We start from the raw sequence: 14,266 nt of genomic DNA, 5'->3' as shown, positions 1-14,266 counted from the left end.
TCAGGAAAGCCAAGAGACACAAATTTACAACTTGCCCAACACGGAAAGCGTTACTCACCTGCCATTTGTCACACCCTGGCTAAGTGCTAGGAACACCAAGGTGACTAAAGCATGAGGCTTGCTTTCAAGGAGCTCTTGGGTTTCTTTTAAAAAAATTTTTTTTTAATGTTTATTTATTTTGGGGACAGAGAGAGACAGAACATGAACGGGGGAGGGGCAGAGAGAGAGGGAGACACAGAATCGGAAGCAGGCTCCAGGCTCTGAGCCATCAGCCCAGAGCCTGACGCGGGGCTCGAACCCACGGACCGCGAGATCGTGACCTGAGCTGAAGTCGGACGCTTAACCGACTGAGCCACCCAGGCGCCCCAAGGTTTCTTACTGGATTGTCAGCCCCCTTCAAAGCCCATTTGTGTGTCACCTCCTCCAGGGACCCACCCTGACCCCCACTGCCATGCCCTCCTTGGAAATGCTGGAGTGCTGACGTTGGCTTTTCAGACTCTGGTCACCTGACTCCTTACTTTATCTGCCTTCCTGGAGTGTAGGTTCACACCTTCTACCTGAGGCTTCACTCTAACCTACTCGCCCCGTGCCAGCACCCTACGCAGTGCCCAGGCCCGAGCGGGTATACTAATCTGGAATCTTTAGGTTGCAAGTTACGTAAACTCAACTCAAAGTGGCTCAAGCCAGAAAGGAAATGTATCAATGCGTGAAACAAATGGTCAGGAGTATAATTGCCTTTAGTCATGCCTGGATCCAGGGGCCCCGAGTCATCAGAAACCTCTCCACCTTGCAGCTCTGCTTTTCTTCTCTGTTGCTTCATTCTCAGGCAGGCGCTCTCCGCATGGTGGCAAAGCTGGCCCCCCAGCAGCTCCAGACCTGGGTCTTCCAGCTTGGCATCCCAGGGATCAGGAGGCATCTCTTTCCTGACAGCCGCAGCCAGAGTCCTAGGGCTAGATCCCAGTGGGCCACCTTTGGTCACAGGTTCATCTGTGAACCGGTCACATGACCTGGCAGGTGGGATGGATGTGCTGGCCAGCTAGGCCCAGGTCAGGCCTGCCCCTGAGCCAAGATGAAGACCACCTTACTGAACCACGTGGCCTGAGAGAGGGGCCATTCCCTGAAGAAAGGGAAATTCATGCTGAGCAGGAAAAAAGCACCACAGGCCGACTTAAGAAGCCACTGAAAATTCCTAAGCAAGACAAGGAGTGGGTCTGACACGGACAAGGAGGCCTCAGAGGCAGAAGCCTGGAGGCGGATAAGGGGGCCAGGGGGTATCGGGAGCTGGCTCGGCATGGAGGCTTGGGGAATGAGCCTCCACCCCCTCGCTTTACATAGAAGCAGAGTGAAGCAGGCTCCCTGTCCCCACTCAGTACCTGAAATCATGCCTTATGGCTGCTTTTTTCACACGGCTTTTAATAAGACGAACTCAAGGAGGTGACCCACCCAGCAACAATCGTCTGCGGATGGAATCCTTCTAGGCCAGAGCTTTGTTAAGGATACTCTTGGGGTTTGCCTGTACTATGGGGACAGAGAATCTTAGACACACACCCCCCCCCCGAGTGAGAGTAAGAAAGGCCTGGCTGATATCACTTGGTCCATCCTCACCTCCCGCCCCCAACTCCCCGCTCTCTGCTTCTCTCCCCCAGTGATGGAGAACACATGTCCTCCCTGTTGGGACTGTAACAACGGTCTCATTTTAGGTTGCTGTTTGCTTGGGTTTACCTTCAGGAGCCTCAGAGGACGCGGTACATGAGAGCACGGGACCTGAAGCCTGACGCCTGAGTTCAAATCCGAATTAGTTAGCCCACCAGTGTATCAGTAGTCCTTTCTGTAAAATGGGGTAATGATAGGAGAACCTGCTGCCCAGGCTTGTAACTGTTAAATGATTGAATCCATTGTGGTCAGCACAGCACCCGACATTAAGGAAACACTCGATAAACTTTTGCCAGTATTATTATCCTCCCAGGAGACAGGGTAAGCGCAGGGCCCCCTCTCTTTTGAGACTGGCCATCCTCCAGGCAAGTGGACAAACCGAGCTTCAAATCATACCTTTCTGGCCTCCTTGCTACATAATCCTTGGATTAGAGTAGTGCTAGCCGCTGTAACAAGCAAGCCCCTGTATCTCAGCAGCCTAACACAATAGCCATTCACTCCTGGCTGCCATAAAATGCAGAGTGGGTAATCCTCTTGGCCAGGAGACCTCCAGCCAGGCACCCAGGCTCCTCCTTCCTATCTTGTAGCTCCACTGTCTTTTAGGACCGATGAGAGAATGGAGAAACTCCTCCCAGTCTTAAAAGACAGTCACATCTATCATCGCTGCTCGCATTCCATTGGGGAAAACTGGTCACATGGCCACATCCGGATGCAAGGCAGGCAGGAAATGCAGTACCCTGCCGACAGCCACCCTCCAGCAGCAGCTCTATTATAAAAGAGAGAACACAAAGTTTTGGTGGACAGTGGCTGTCTTTTCCAGAACCATAGTAAATCACCAACCTCCTAGGTTCTTCATCTATAAAACAGAAAGCAGCACTTGATTGCGGCAACGGACGTTTGCTAAAATCACTGAATCGTACGCCTACTACCGGTAAATTTTGTGGTGTGTACTAATATAGCTGTGTTTTTAAGAAAAAAAAAAAAAAAAAAAAACAGAGGGAGCATCTTGCCCTTCTTCTCAGGGTTCTTATGAGGACTCAGTAAGTGACATTTTGCCAAGCTGGCACTGTGTGTGCATGTGGTGGGGGAGGGTAGGGAAGGCAGGCTCCAAAGTAGCTCTGAGTTGGGTTGTGCATTGGGTATGGCTTTCGTAAGAGAGGCACCCAGCTCCAGCCACCTGCCAACAGGAAGTGGTAGGCGGTTCGGTCTTGTTTCTTGCTTGGGAAGCCCTCCCGGCGTGTGGCAGAAGACCCAGCCCACAGGGCCAGAGCCACAACTGCTGCCGGGAAGGCTGGGTGACACCCACCTGCCTTCAGCCACACAGACCAGAAACCAAGGGCCTCCCTCGGGGCCAGCGAGGACACACACACACACACACTCGAGGTGCAAGGCACGTGAGGTCCCGCGGCATGGCACAGTCGGCTGAAGTGTGGACGGTAGGGCCGGCTACATGGGAGGAACAGGGGGCCAGCCAGGGGCCTCCACCGCCTGCTGCTGGAAAGTTCACAGCCACCGAGTCCACAGCCGCTCCTTCAAGCGGAGGCAATGGTGATGAAGGCAAAATAGTTTCAGGTCAAGTTCCCACCGATGCCAGGTGTATGTGCCCTCGACCACTCGGGGAGGTGGATGTGTCTTAGTTTACTCTCTGGCCTGGAGTCCCCGCCTGAAGGAAGTTGCTGGTCTACCTACTGCTGTGAGTTAATACCCGTGAAGCGCCTGGACAGTGCCTGCCACTCGGTCACCTCCCAGCAGGAGCTGAGCGAATGCATGGGCGTCTTCGGCTCAGGCTTTGCGCTCTCCTGGGCCTCGGTTTCCCCACATGGATACCAAGGCATCCGGATGAGATGCTCTACCATTCTGGCTTGGGAAAACAGTGGTTCAGAGCACCGGCTTTGGAGCCAGTCCCAACGCGAGCTGCGTGACCTTGGACGAGTTATTCAGGCTCTCTGTGCCTCGTTCTCCTCAGCCCTAGAATGGGGGTGATGATGACACCTACCCGTTGAATTGGGAAGATAAGATGAGCTCATCCTGAGTCCAGGGCCCGGCAGGTAGTAAGCCCCATTTCAGCGTGAGTTCCTTGCTATTGCCATTGTTGTTATTTTCCCCAGACAAGTGACTCGCTCAAGGTCACCCACCTAAAAAGTGGCGCAGGGCAGGATCAAGGGCAAGCCTGCTGAGCCCCAAGGCCCATGCCGTTTCTTTCGCTCCCCACTGTGCCTCTTAAGTCACATGCATCGTAACTGGGTCAGAGGCAGTGTGTACCTGGGGCTATGACGCAGCGACGGGGAGGGCTGTGTGGATTAATTCCTTGTCGCCTGCTGACGGCTGGCAGAGAACAGGCCTGAAGGGAGAGGGAGGTGGTGAAGGAGGGAGGGGCCAGTAGTGGGGACCCCCAAAACTGGGCCCTAGGAACTAAGAAAGGTTGGGAGAAAGTAGCCACTGCCCCCGGAGAGCTCTTGGCCTGTTGATGGGGACAGACAGGGGACGGAGTGGAGACCACCCCAAGATCTTCAACAGGAACCCTCAGAGAGAGCCACACAGACCCTATGTGAATCCTGGGACTCAGCAGAGGCAGGACCCGGCACCCGGGGCAGCAGAGAAGCCTTCCTGGAAGAGTGGGGCCTGAGGATAAAGAGAAGATTGGCTGTGGGGCAGGGGGAGATCAAGGCGGGCAGCGGGACTGGCAGAGGAGGATTGAGAGAGGCACTGAAGCCACAGAGACGCAGTGCAGGGTGGTGGTCAAAGCAAGGGCTAAACTGGAGTGCAGGGGGCAAATGTGGGACCCAGACCCACCCCACTGTGGCTGCAGCCCCGACCCAGACAGCTGCCTGCGCAGTGCAACTCGGCGGCCAAAGCAGCAGGGATGAGCCATGTACCCCACAGCCCCCGGGCGAGGGAGGAGGGGACAGGGGGAGAAAGAGCTTCTAGCAACTTGCAGCTGCCAGTCGGTCAACCTCCCAGAGGATGTAGAAACAGCCCCAAAGGACTGGCGGGGCCAAAGCCCAAAGTGGGAGCGTTGCACACGGGTGCGTATATGTGCCTGCACGCCCATGGCCTTGCCCAGCGCAGCAGCCCTCGGGGAGTCCACAATCATCAAGAGAAGTAGGTCAGCAGAGCAGCCCAGCATCTCACTGGCCGGCAGGGGGAAGAGTTCAAGGCAAAGAGGATGTGTACTCATCGGACCCCCTGGGGGCCTGAGGACGCTCACCCAGAGACAGCCTTACCCCTCCCTGCTGCCTCAAAGCGGATCGCCTGGGTTTCCTCACTCAGAATTCTCCCCACGGGGAGGTGGGGGGCAGGGAGGGATATTTGGCAGAGGTTGGGACCAGTGACCCCCTCTAGCCCTGAAGGCAAGGAAAGACCACCACGGGGAGATGCTGCCCACTTTAGCCTAGTCGGCGGCTACAGTAACAGGGTGCCGTCTGGCTGGAGCTGGGACCACACAGAGACCGGGTGACAGGTGCCACGGCCCAGTCGGGTTCAGCACAAGGAGCTTGGCAGAGGTAGGGGCAGCGGGACCCTGTGTCCGTGGGCCTGGCGCCATCCCTCCCCCGTGGGGGTCTATGAAATGGGCTAATCCAGGCTGCAGACTGAGGGCATTCGTGTGGCGTTTCAGACAGACTCCTGGCATCCGTTCAGATCAAAGGAATTAGGGAAGGAAGGGCAGTGCCTGCAGCGGGGGAAGCTTCTATGGAGTAGGGCTTGCTCATGAATGGAGGGGAAGGGGGCTGAGTGGGGGAGCAGGATCCTGAGGAAGCAGAGGGGGCAGGAGCCAAATCGGAGGAGGGGCGGAGGGCCCCCTGCTCCCCCAGCCAGCCGGAGGACGTGGGAGGCCAGGAAGTTCCCTCCTGATGTTCCTCCTCTCCGTGTGAAGTGGGAGGCTGGGTCGTGCCAAGAGGGAAGGGGAAGGCAGAGGAGGAGAAGAGGGTTTGGGCCTGGAAGGGGAGCGGCTGGGCCGGGGTGAGGATGCGGGCCTCCCGAGAGCAGCCTGTGGCCGGCTCCGCCGGAGGGGACGCAGGACGCACGACCCCACTCCGGGGCACTTCCAGAGCCCTTACGTGTGCCAGGCACCAAGCGCTCCACGGCTGAGCAGCCCGTAGAGAAAAGGCACTAATGCGTCCTTTTTCTAGATGGAAAATTGAGGCATGGGAGGCTGAAGTAACTTGCCCAAGGCCATCCAGCTAGCAGGTGACAGAGGTGGATTCAGAGCTGGGTGGCTAGCTCCAGATCGGCTACCCAAGACCCCTGGGCTGTCTTGCAGGGGTGGGGGCTGGGGGAAGTGCGGGGTGAGTCACCTGGGATGGGAGGTAGGAGGGAGTAAGGGGAGGTGCGCCAGGAGGCAGGCTCCCGGGGCTCAGCTTATGGAGGATTCGGTGCCGGCCTCTCCTGCGGGTACACGCACAGACACGTGCGCAACTGCTCCTGGAAGCTTCGCTCCCAGCACCCCCACCGCCAACTTGACAGCCAAGAAATGCAGGCCCCAGGTGGGCGTTCACGCTCACCCGCGCCCCCCCCCCGCCGGACTCTCCCCGAAGCAGCTCCCTGCCCCCCCAACACCAACACCGTCTGGGGACAAACTCGGTGCCTCTGACGGGTGGGTGCAGCTTGTGCGGATACCGAAGGGGTCAGTCAGGCTGTGAATGTGGAGGGTGAGGCAGGGGAGGGTTGGGTCTCTGTGGGCCTGGGCTCTGCCTTGGGTCTGGGGCGGAGCGGGTGTGGGAGGGAGGTGGGGCCCGGGCCGCCACCTGTAGCCACGTATACCTGAGCAGGGTTGTGTTGTCTGGGGGAGGGGGAGGGGCGTAAGGCTGTTGGGGGAGCGGGGGACATCTGCACCACCCCGCCAGAGTTCTGTCTGCGCCTGCTTGGCTGAGGAATTTGCTACCGTGACCCCTGCCCTGAGACCGCACCTTCCCCACCGCCCCTTGCCTTACATTCTCAAAAGCCCGTAACACCTTACAGCATAATGTGTAATTCACGCGTTCACTATGTTTATCGCCCGTCTCCTCCCCAAAACCTAAGTCCCTCGAGGGTGGGATTCTTACCTGTTGGGTTAGTGATGCGGGCCCAGGGCTCTGAGCGGCAGGCCCCTGGCGAACAGCAGGTGGTGATCAGTATTTGCCGACAGGAGCGGCCGTGTGAACTTGGTGCACGGAGTGTCTTTGTGTGACGTAAACATGTGTGCCTTGTCTGAGTGCCTGAGACAGACGGGCCAGTGGTACCGCAGTGGGGACTGCGGGGGCAGGGAGTGTGGCTCTCCAGGGAGTGTGGCTCAGGCCTGGCCCTGAAGCCTTGGGGAAAGGGGATAGATGCTCGTCGCCCCCGTGTGGCCATCTTGAGCCTGGCATCCGGGGACCCGAGGTACCGGGGAAGGAGCGGGTGGCTGGGCCAGGGGGCCCTGGCTTGATGTGACATTTGGTGCCGCGCCCCCCACAACAGGGAGAAGATGAGCGTGGGCTGCCCGGAGCCCGAGCCACCCCGCTCCCTGCCCTGCTGTGGGCCGGGGACCGCCCCTGGGCTGGGGGCAGGCGTGCCGCTCCTCACTGAAGATATGCAGGCACTGACCCTCCGCACGCTGGCCGCTAGCGATGTCACCAAGCACTACGAACTCGTCCGGGAGCTGGGCAAGGGCACCTATGGGAAGGTCGACCTGGTGGCCTACAAGGGCACGGGTGAGCATCTGCCGGCGGCGGGTGTGAAGGCTGGGGGACGGGGGGGGGGGGGGGGGGGACCAGACTGGAGGGTGGGCTGCTTTGGGGCCGAGGGCATGACCCCGGGACATCGGGAGCTCAGGAGAGAAGTCAGGGCTGGCAGTGGTGTTTGCGGAATCACTGGCCCATCGGGGGTAGTTGACCCCAGCGGAGTGGACAGAGCCCGAGGGTGCGTCCTTGGAAACGGCGCCACGCTTCAGGAGGGGTGGGAGATGTCCCTGGGAGGTCACTGTGGCCATCTCCATTTCTCAGATGAAGACACAGAGACCCAGAGACCCATCGCTCAGCTAAGTTCATGCAGCTGTAGAGGCTGTGAGCCAGGGCAAGACCCCAGAAGTCAGCTCCAGAATCTTCTCACTTCCCCGCGAGCATGATGCCTTCCCCACAGCACAGCCTCACAGCGGTGCCCATGCAGCCAGTCAGGGACAGGGACTTCGTGAGCTCCCACAGCTGCACACACCTGGGGCGGGGGGCGGGGGGCGGGGGCTCTGTGCCCACTGACAGCGGCGGGAGGAACACTGGACATGGGGTTGCCTGATCTTTGCCACTTGCTCTCTGTGTGACCTTGGGCAAGTGACTTAACCTCTCTGTGCGTAGGGTTCCTCCTCTGTTAAAAATAGGATAGCATTAGGGCTGGCCCACCTCCCAGGGTCATTATGAGGCGTGGGTTGTGAGTGCGAAGTGAAGAGAGGGCCCTGTGACAGGTAAGGGCCCTGTGGACACGCGTGCGTCACACGGCTTTGCACCCTCAGTGGGTACAGATGGCTGCCCAAGTGCAGGGTCAGGGACCTATGCCTTGCAGACCCTCACCTCTCAGTGTCTAATTCCTCCTTAGCCACGTAACAAACATGTGTTGAGCACCTACTGTGCGCCACACTGTCGTAGGCACTGGAGATACAGCAACGAGCGAGACAGATTCCCGCGCTCAGGGGGCTACGTTCTAGCGTGGGGGGAGACCGAGACGTAAAGGAGGATCCTGTACGTCAGGAAGGAGAGGGGAGAGTGGAGGAAGCAGCAGGCCATCCTCACCGAGGCCGGCAGGCTGGGGCAGGAGACCCGGCCTGACCCCCGACTCGCTGCCTGGCCTTTGGCCAGTCCTTTCCCCTCCCCGGGTCTCAGTTTGCTACCAGTAAGAGGAGGACAGACACACGCTGCCCCGTGGCGGGGACGGGCTGTGCGGGCAGGCCTGGGAACGTCATGCGCGGGAGCGCGGGGACAGGAGCCTTCACCACTGTGGCTCCTGCCCCGTCAGGCACGAAAATGGCGCTGAAGTTTGTGAACAAGAACAAGACCAAGCTGAAGAACTTCCTGCGGGAGGTGAGCATCACCAGCAGCCTCTCCTCCAGCCCCTTCATCATCAAGGTCTTTGACGTGGTTTTTGAGACCGAGGACTGCTACGTCTTCGCCCAAGAGTACGCACCTGCCGGGGACCTGTTCGACATCATTCCTCCTCAGGTACTGGGTGTGGCCGCCCAGGGAGAGGGGAGATGTCTTCCCACCCCCGCAGGGGGAGAGTAGGAGGGGGGTGGGGGGCAGTCAGACCACTTATTTAGCCAACAAGCATTTACTGAGCCCCTTCTGTACGTCAGCCACCGGAGGGCCGGGGATACACTAGGAATAAGGGCTTGCGCGCCTCCTCGTGGGGAACAGACACTGCGAAATAAACCAGATGACAGACTGAGCCAGGCTCTGGGAAGGCAGCGGCCAGGGGCCTGGGATGAAGTCCAACACCACCCTCCTCGGCAGCCTTGTCTGATGCTGCGTAGGAACAGTGGGGGCACGAGGGGGGAGAGGAGGCCGCGGGGCCACCAGAGGCTTCCCAGAGGAGGTGCCCTGGAGTGGGAGGGAGTGCGCAGAAAATCCCAGGCTCCCGGCTCTGCGTGGCTCTGCGTCTGGTGGTGCCAGGTATGAATCTGCTCCGGCGCTCAGGGGGTGAGTGGCAAGGCCTCTCAGAGCCTTATGTCCCTATAAGGGAAGTGGGCGTAACAGCAGCTGTGAGGGGTTGAGACAGCGCGGGACGGGCACCCGGCCCACCGTGGGCGCTCAGGCCCGGGTCTGTGGCTGCAGTGGGGGGGGGGAGGGTGCGGGATGAGAATGACTGGGCCAGAGAGAGAGGAGGAGGTGCCCCGGTGAGGTGGGGGAGGGGAGAGGCATGGCCCAGGCGGCAGCCCGGGGAATGCGACCGGGAGCTCGGGGCGAGGCCGGCGGGGCCTGGCGGGGGGGGGGGGGGGGGGGGGGGGGGGGGGGGGCGGGCGGCCGTGGGGACTGGTCGGCGGGAGGGGCCTGGCAGGGCCCGGCGGGGTGGTGGCAGTCCCTGAGCGCGGCTCCCCCACCCCACCCCCACCCCCACCCCCGGCCCGCCAGGTGGGACTCCCCGAGGACACGGTGAAGCGCTGCGTGCAGCAGCTGGGGCTGGCGCTGGACTTCATGCACGGGCGGCAGCTGGTGCACCGCGACATCAAGCCCGAGAACGTGCTGCTGTTCGACCGCGAGTGCCGCCGCGTGAAGCTGGCCGACTTCGGCATGACGCGCCGCGTGGGCTGCCGCGTGAAGCGGGTCAGCGGCACCATCCCGTACACGGCGCCCGAGGTGTGCCAGGCGGGCCGCGCCGACGGCTTCGCGGTGGACACGGGCGTGGACGTGTGGGCCTTCGGCGTGCTCATCTTCTGCGTGCTCACCGGCAACTTCCCGTGGGAGGCGGCGTCGGGCGCGGACGCCTTCTTCGAGGAGTTCGTGCGCTGGCAGCGGGGCCGCCTGCCCGGGCTGCCGTCGCAGTGGCGCCGCTTCACCGAGCCCGCGCTGCGCATGTTCCAGCGCCTGCTGGCCCTGGAGCCCGAGCGCCGCGGGCCGGCCAAGGAGGTCTTCCGCTTCCTCAAGCACGAGCTCACGTCCGAGCTGCGGCGCCGGCCCTCGCACCGCGCGCGCAAGCCCGCCGGGGACCGCCCGCCCGCCGCCGGGCCGCTGCGCCTCGAGGCGCCCGGGCCGCTCAAGCGGACGGTGCTGACCGAGAGCGGCAGCGGCTCCCGGCCCGCGCCCCCCGCCGTCGGGCCCGCGCCCGTGCCCGTGCCCGTGCCCGTGCCGGTGCCCGTGCCCGTGCCCGTGCCCGAGGCCGGCCTGGCGCCCCCGGGCCCCCCCGGCAGGACCGACGGCCGCCCGGACAAGAGCAAAGGGCAGGTGGTGCTGGCCACGGCCATCGAGATCTGCGTCTGAGCCGCTCCCGCCGCCCTCGGGCCGGGGCGCCGCGCTCGCACCAGGCCGGGCCGCCGGGAGCCGCCCGGGCCCGCGCCAAAACGGGGGGCTTGGCGGCGGCCGCGGCAAATCCGACCAGCCCCCGCGGCGGCAGGAGGGAGTAGCGGTAGGCTAGGCGGGACGGCGGGCCCAGGCGCCGGGTCCGCGGCGGGCCGCCGAGATAGCCACCGAAAGACCTCTCGCCCCGCCTGTGGGGCAGGGACTTGGCCCACAGGAGCCGAGCCCCACAGACCCGAGGATTCAGAGGCGCCCCCTCCCCCGTCCCCCGACACCAGGAGCAAGGGAGCTTGCGGGCAGACTCCCCCACACCGCCCCGAACCCTGGAACCCTGCCTAGTTGCTCCTGGCCCTTTGCACCCCCTGGCAGATCGTCCCGCAGTCCCACCCCTGGTCCTGCCCTCCTGGCCACCCTACCCTGCGCCACCACGCCCCCGGGCACATAAGGGGACTGAAGTGTTGGGGCAGAGAAGGGGAGTAGGGCCCCCGGACACTGGCTGCGGGCGGGGTGGGGGTGGGGGTGGGGGGGGGGAGGCGATGAGCTGAGGGCAGGGGCGTTGCTCACCTGCGTCCTGCCCCTTTCCCGGGAGGCTGGAGGGAAGAGGCCAAGCCCTCGGCAAAATGTAGCAAATGTCTGGATGCTGCAAAAGTGTGTGTGTACAGGCACGGACCCGAAGAATCTAGTGACTCCCACACAACCCGTTCCCCGGATGAGGACACTGAGCACAGGAGGAGGGCAACTGGCCTGGAGCCGCACAGCCCCTGGGAGGTGGCGCTCTCGAAGCCCTCCCCCTCCTCCCTAGCGAGCGTCCCACTCCCTCGTGACTGACGGGCTGCCGGGGCGGGGCCTCAGCTGCCCTCCTCCCCCGCCCCCCACCGCATCCCTAAGGCGAAGGGAGTGAGCGCCGAGCCTAGGGCCGGCCCAGCTCCCCCTGCTGGCCGCACCTGCCCAGGCCCGGGAGCCCCAGATCCTAGGTCCTGGCTCCCCGAGCCCAGACCCGGCGGCCTGGGCTGCTGGCAGGCGGCGAGGTAATTCGTGCCAGGAATACCCCCGGGTTTCTGCCGGAGACCAGCATGTCAGCCTGGGGTCGTCCCCATCCCCGCGTCCCCCAGGTTCCCGGTCCTGGAGTATGCCGCTGTGGGCGTGAGAATGGGGGTCCGTGGAAACAGGAGGGGGGTGAGTGTGTGTGAGTAGGCGTGCGTGCGGTGTGTGAGTAGAGTGAACGTGTACGCGTGCAGTCCTGTGTGTTCGGTGATTGCATCCAGACGCCTCTGGAGACCACTCTGCCCCAGGACCCTCCCCAGGCAGCTGCCAGAGGGCGTCCAGGCCTGTGCTTCACCCGCCCCTCAGGGAATCTGGCAGGGAGGCACCTGCGGGCTGGTTCCAGCCCCCAGGCAGCAAAACAGGCACCCCAGCTCACCCAGTGTTCCCCCATGACCCCTGCCATCTCTGGAGGCCGGGGACCCCGCAATAACCTCCACTGGGGTGAGGCTGCTCCTTCTGCCTGACCGTGTCCCATCCACCAGCCCGGGCCGCACCTGCCAGGGTCCCACTGGGGTTCTAGGCCATCTGAGGGGGCTCTCTGATGAGTCGGGCTGGCCAGGGAGGGCCTGCCCACCCTCTGGCCTGGAGCCCCCACCTCTCCACTCATCCCTCATTCCCATCGCGCAAAAGGGCTATAGGTCCCCCTGCCCTGCCTGGGTCCAGTTTACAAACTGCGGTTGCCCCAGGGCCTGGCCCCGCTTTCCTCGGTGCGGCCGCCCTCCTCGAGACCCATCTCTCCAGTGGGCACTGGGGCCCTCCACACGCCAGGTAAGTAGCAAACCCTCCTCCCACCACGGGCCAAGTTTCAGAGAAGGCCCCCCGTCACTGCCCCTGGCCCACCTGGAGCCCATCCGGGCCACCTCTCTCTCCCAGCCGCGACTTCTCCTTTTGCCTTAGGCCTCTCGACACCCCGTCTCTCCTGCAATAACAAGGAAGCAAGATTCCAAGTAGATGTCCCTCGCCGTGTGCCCTCTCTCTCTCTCTCTCTCTCTTTCTCTGTTAAGATCCCCTTTGGGAGTTTCTCTCTCGTCGTAGTATCTAGAATGTTAGACTCGGGAAGGGGACCGTAGTTATGTAGCCCAGCCCTTGTTTGCAGAGGCACAGAGAGGGGCAGCGATGGCCCCACGCAGGAGCAGGGCCGAAGAAGCCCGGCCTGCTCCGTGGCCGCTGGGGCCCTGTGCTGCCACCTGCTAGTTGGGTTGGGACCCCTCGCCCCTTAGGAGAGGTGTTGGTCACAGATGTTTACCTCAGTTTATGTCACTGTCGAAGAAACAAATAGCAAAAAATTAATAACACCGTAGTCACGCAGACTTAGAAGACGAAAAACACACAAAAGATCTTCCCCTGGCGATTCTTCTGTGAAGGTGTGTGTGTGTGTGTCTGTGTGTATGTGTGTGTGTGAGCGTGTCCGTCCCATCCCGGGCAGGCTGGGTCATCCCCGGTCTCTGTCAGAGCCCCTGTGCCTCCATACTGCCCCTGTCCTTTGGTGCTTCCCAGAGGCCCCTCTGAGCTGGCCTGTGGGGTGTGGGGAGCCCCCTGGGCAGGAGGCGGGGCCGCAGGTTAGCTAGAGCCCCACTGAGCAGAGCCCCACGGCTGCCACTGCTCCCTGAGCCCGTGCTGAGGCCGGTGGGACAGTCCTGGTGGCTAGCATCAACATCCAAGCCTGGCTCAGGGCCTGGGCGGAATCCCAGCCCCTCATGTCTTGCCACCACCCCCCCCCCCATGTGTTTGTAAATATTCTGGCATCCTTTGGCCCTGAGAAGGTTTTTAAATGTGTTATTTACTTCTCTAATCATGACAATTGCTATAAAATAAACAAAAGCCTAGAAAAATTACCACTGGGTGGCTGTCTTGTCTCAGAAACGGACGGAGTAGGGAGAGGGCACACAGAATTACTCTTGAACTGCAAACTCGACAGATGTTCTGAGTGGGGGAAGGGGTGTCTGCAGAGTCTGAGGGCAACTACTTCAGGCCTCCTGGGGCCTCCTCAGGCCTGGAGCAGGTCCGGGCCAGGGCTTGAAGGCGACGGGAACAGGGACCAGGTTCTGGGAGGGAAGGGGCAGTGAGTTGTCCGCGGCCTGACGTCCGCCTTCAGCTCGGAGCCCTTCAGACTGGGCAGAAAACAGAAGCGAAAGCCCAGAGGAACAGAGCAGGCTGCTTTCACCCAGTCACCACCCAGCAAATATTTACCGAGCACCTTCTGTGTCCCGGGCTTCCTCCTAGGAACCCGGGATACAGCAGTGAGCAGGACAGATGGCGTCCTTGTCCTCAGGCAGCCAGCAATGGAGTCGTGGAGACAGACATGACCCACATAGAAGGCTGGGTGCTGGGCAAGTACGTAACTGAGAAGCTCATCACGTTTGGGGGTGTCGGGAGCCCACTGAAGACGGAAACCAGAGCATTCAGAGTTCTCTGGGCAGTGGGGCACGGCCGGGTTGTCCTTAGGGTGGCCTCCAAAGTCCCACCCCATCCCCTCTCCCCTCCGCTGTGCTGCCTCCCAGCCACACTGGCTCTTGGGACGGCCCAGCTTGCTCTCCCCTCAGGGCCTGTACCTGAGTAGATTTGGGGACTCTCCCAAGTCTCCCCGGAGCCCCCTCCCTCCCTTCCTTCAGGTT

At 61.9% G+C, this 14,266-nt stretch overlaps 1 protein-coding gene and 2 long non-coding RNA genes across 5 annotated transcripts in view; 1 reads left to right on the top strand and 2 right to left on the bottom strand.

The window, feature by feature from the left end:
• The window catches only part of SBK1 (SH3 domain binding kinase 1), a 50,360-nt gene extending 36,874 nt beyond the window's left edge, over nucleotides 1–13,486 (top strand). For both annotated transcript variants that reach the window (XM_045459945.1, XM_045459944.1), the window contains exons 2-4: nucleotides 7,090–7,322; nucleotides 8,614–8,816; nucleotides 9,726–13,486. In XM_045459945.1, coding sequence (XP_045315901.1) covers nucleotides 7,097–7,322; nucleotides 8,614–8,816; nucleotides 9,726–10,571 — 1,275 coding nt within the window. In that variant the 5' untranslated portion in view covers nucleotides 7,090–7,096 and the 3' untranslated portion in view covers nucleotides 10,572–13,486. The remainder of the gene's footprint in view (nucleotides 1–7,089; nucleotides 7,323–8,613; nucleotides 8,817–9,725) is intronic.
• LOC123588754 lies at nucleotides 1,938–7,083 on the bottom strand. 2 transcript variants are annotated; one of them, XR_006708001.1, is made up of 3 exons: nucleotides 6,696–7,083; nucleotides 4,197–4,275; nucleotides 1,938–3,994 (listed from the first exon to the last, which is right to left on the bottom strand). It is a non-coding gene; the product is annotated as an uncharacterized LOC123588754 (long non-coding RNA). The 2 variants fall into 2 exon arrangements; XR_006708000.1 differs by lacking the exon at nucleotides 4,197–4,275.
• Nucleotides 8,910–11,280, bottom strand: LOC123588755. Its single transcript, XR_006708002.1, has 2 exons — nucleotides 11,172–11,280; nucleotides 8,910–9,326 (listed from the first exon to the last, which is right to left on the bottom strand). It is a non-coding gene; the product is annotated as an uncharacterized LOC123588755 (long non-coding RNA).
• Nucleotides 13,487–14,266: the final 780 nt, after the last annotated feature.

The sequence above is a fragment of the Leopardus geoffroyi genome, chromosome E3 (assembly GCF_018350155.1).
Source record: "Leopardus geoffroyi isolate Oge1 chromosome E3, O.geoffroyi_Oge1_pat1.0, whole genome shotgun sequence".
NCBI lineage: Eukaryota > Metazoa > Chordata > Mammalia > Carnivora > Felidae > Leopardus > Leopardus geoffroyi.
The sequence above is the reverse complement of the archived record's forward strand: the minus strand, read 5'-3'. Positions and strand labels throughout refer to the sequence as shown.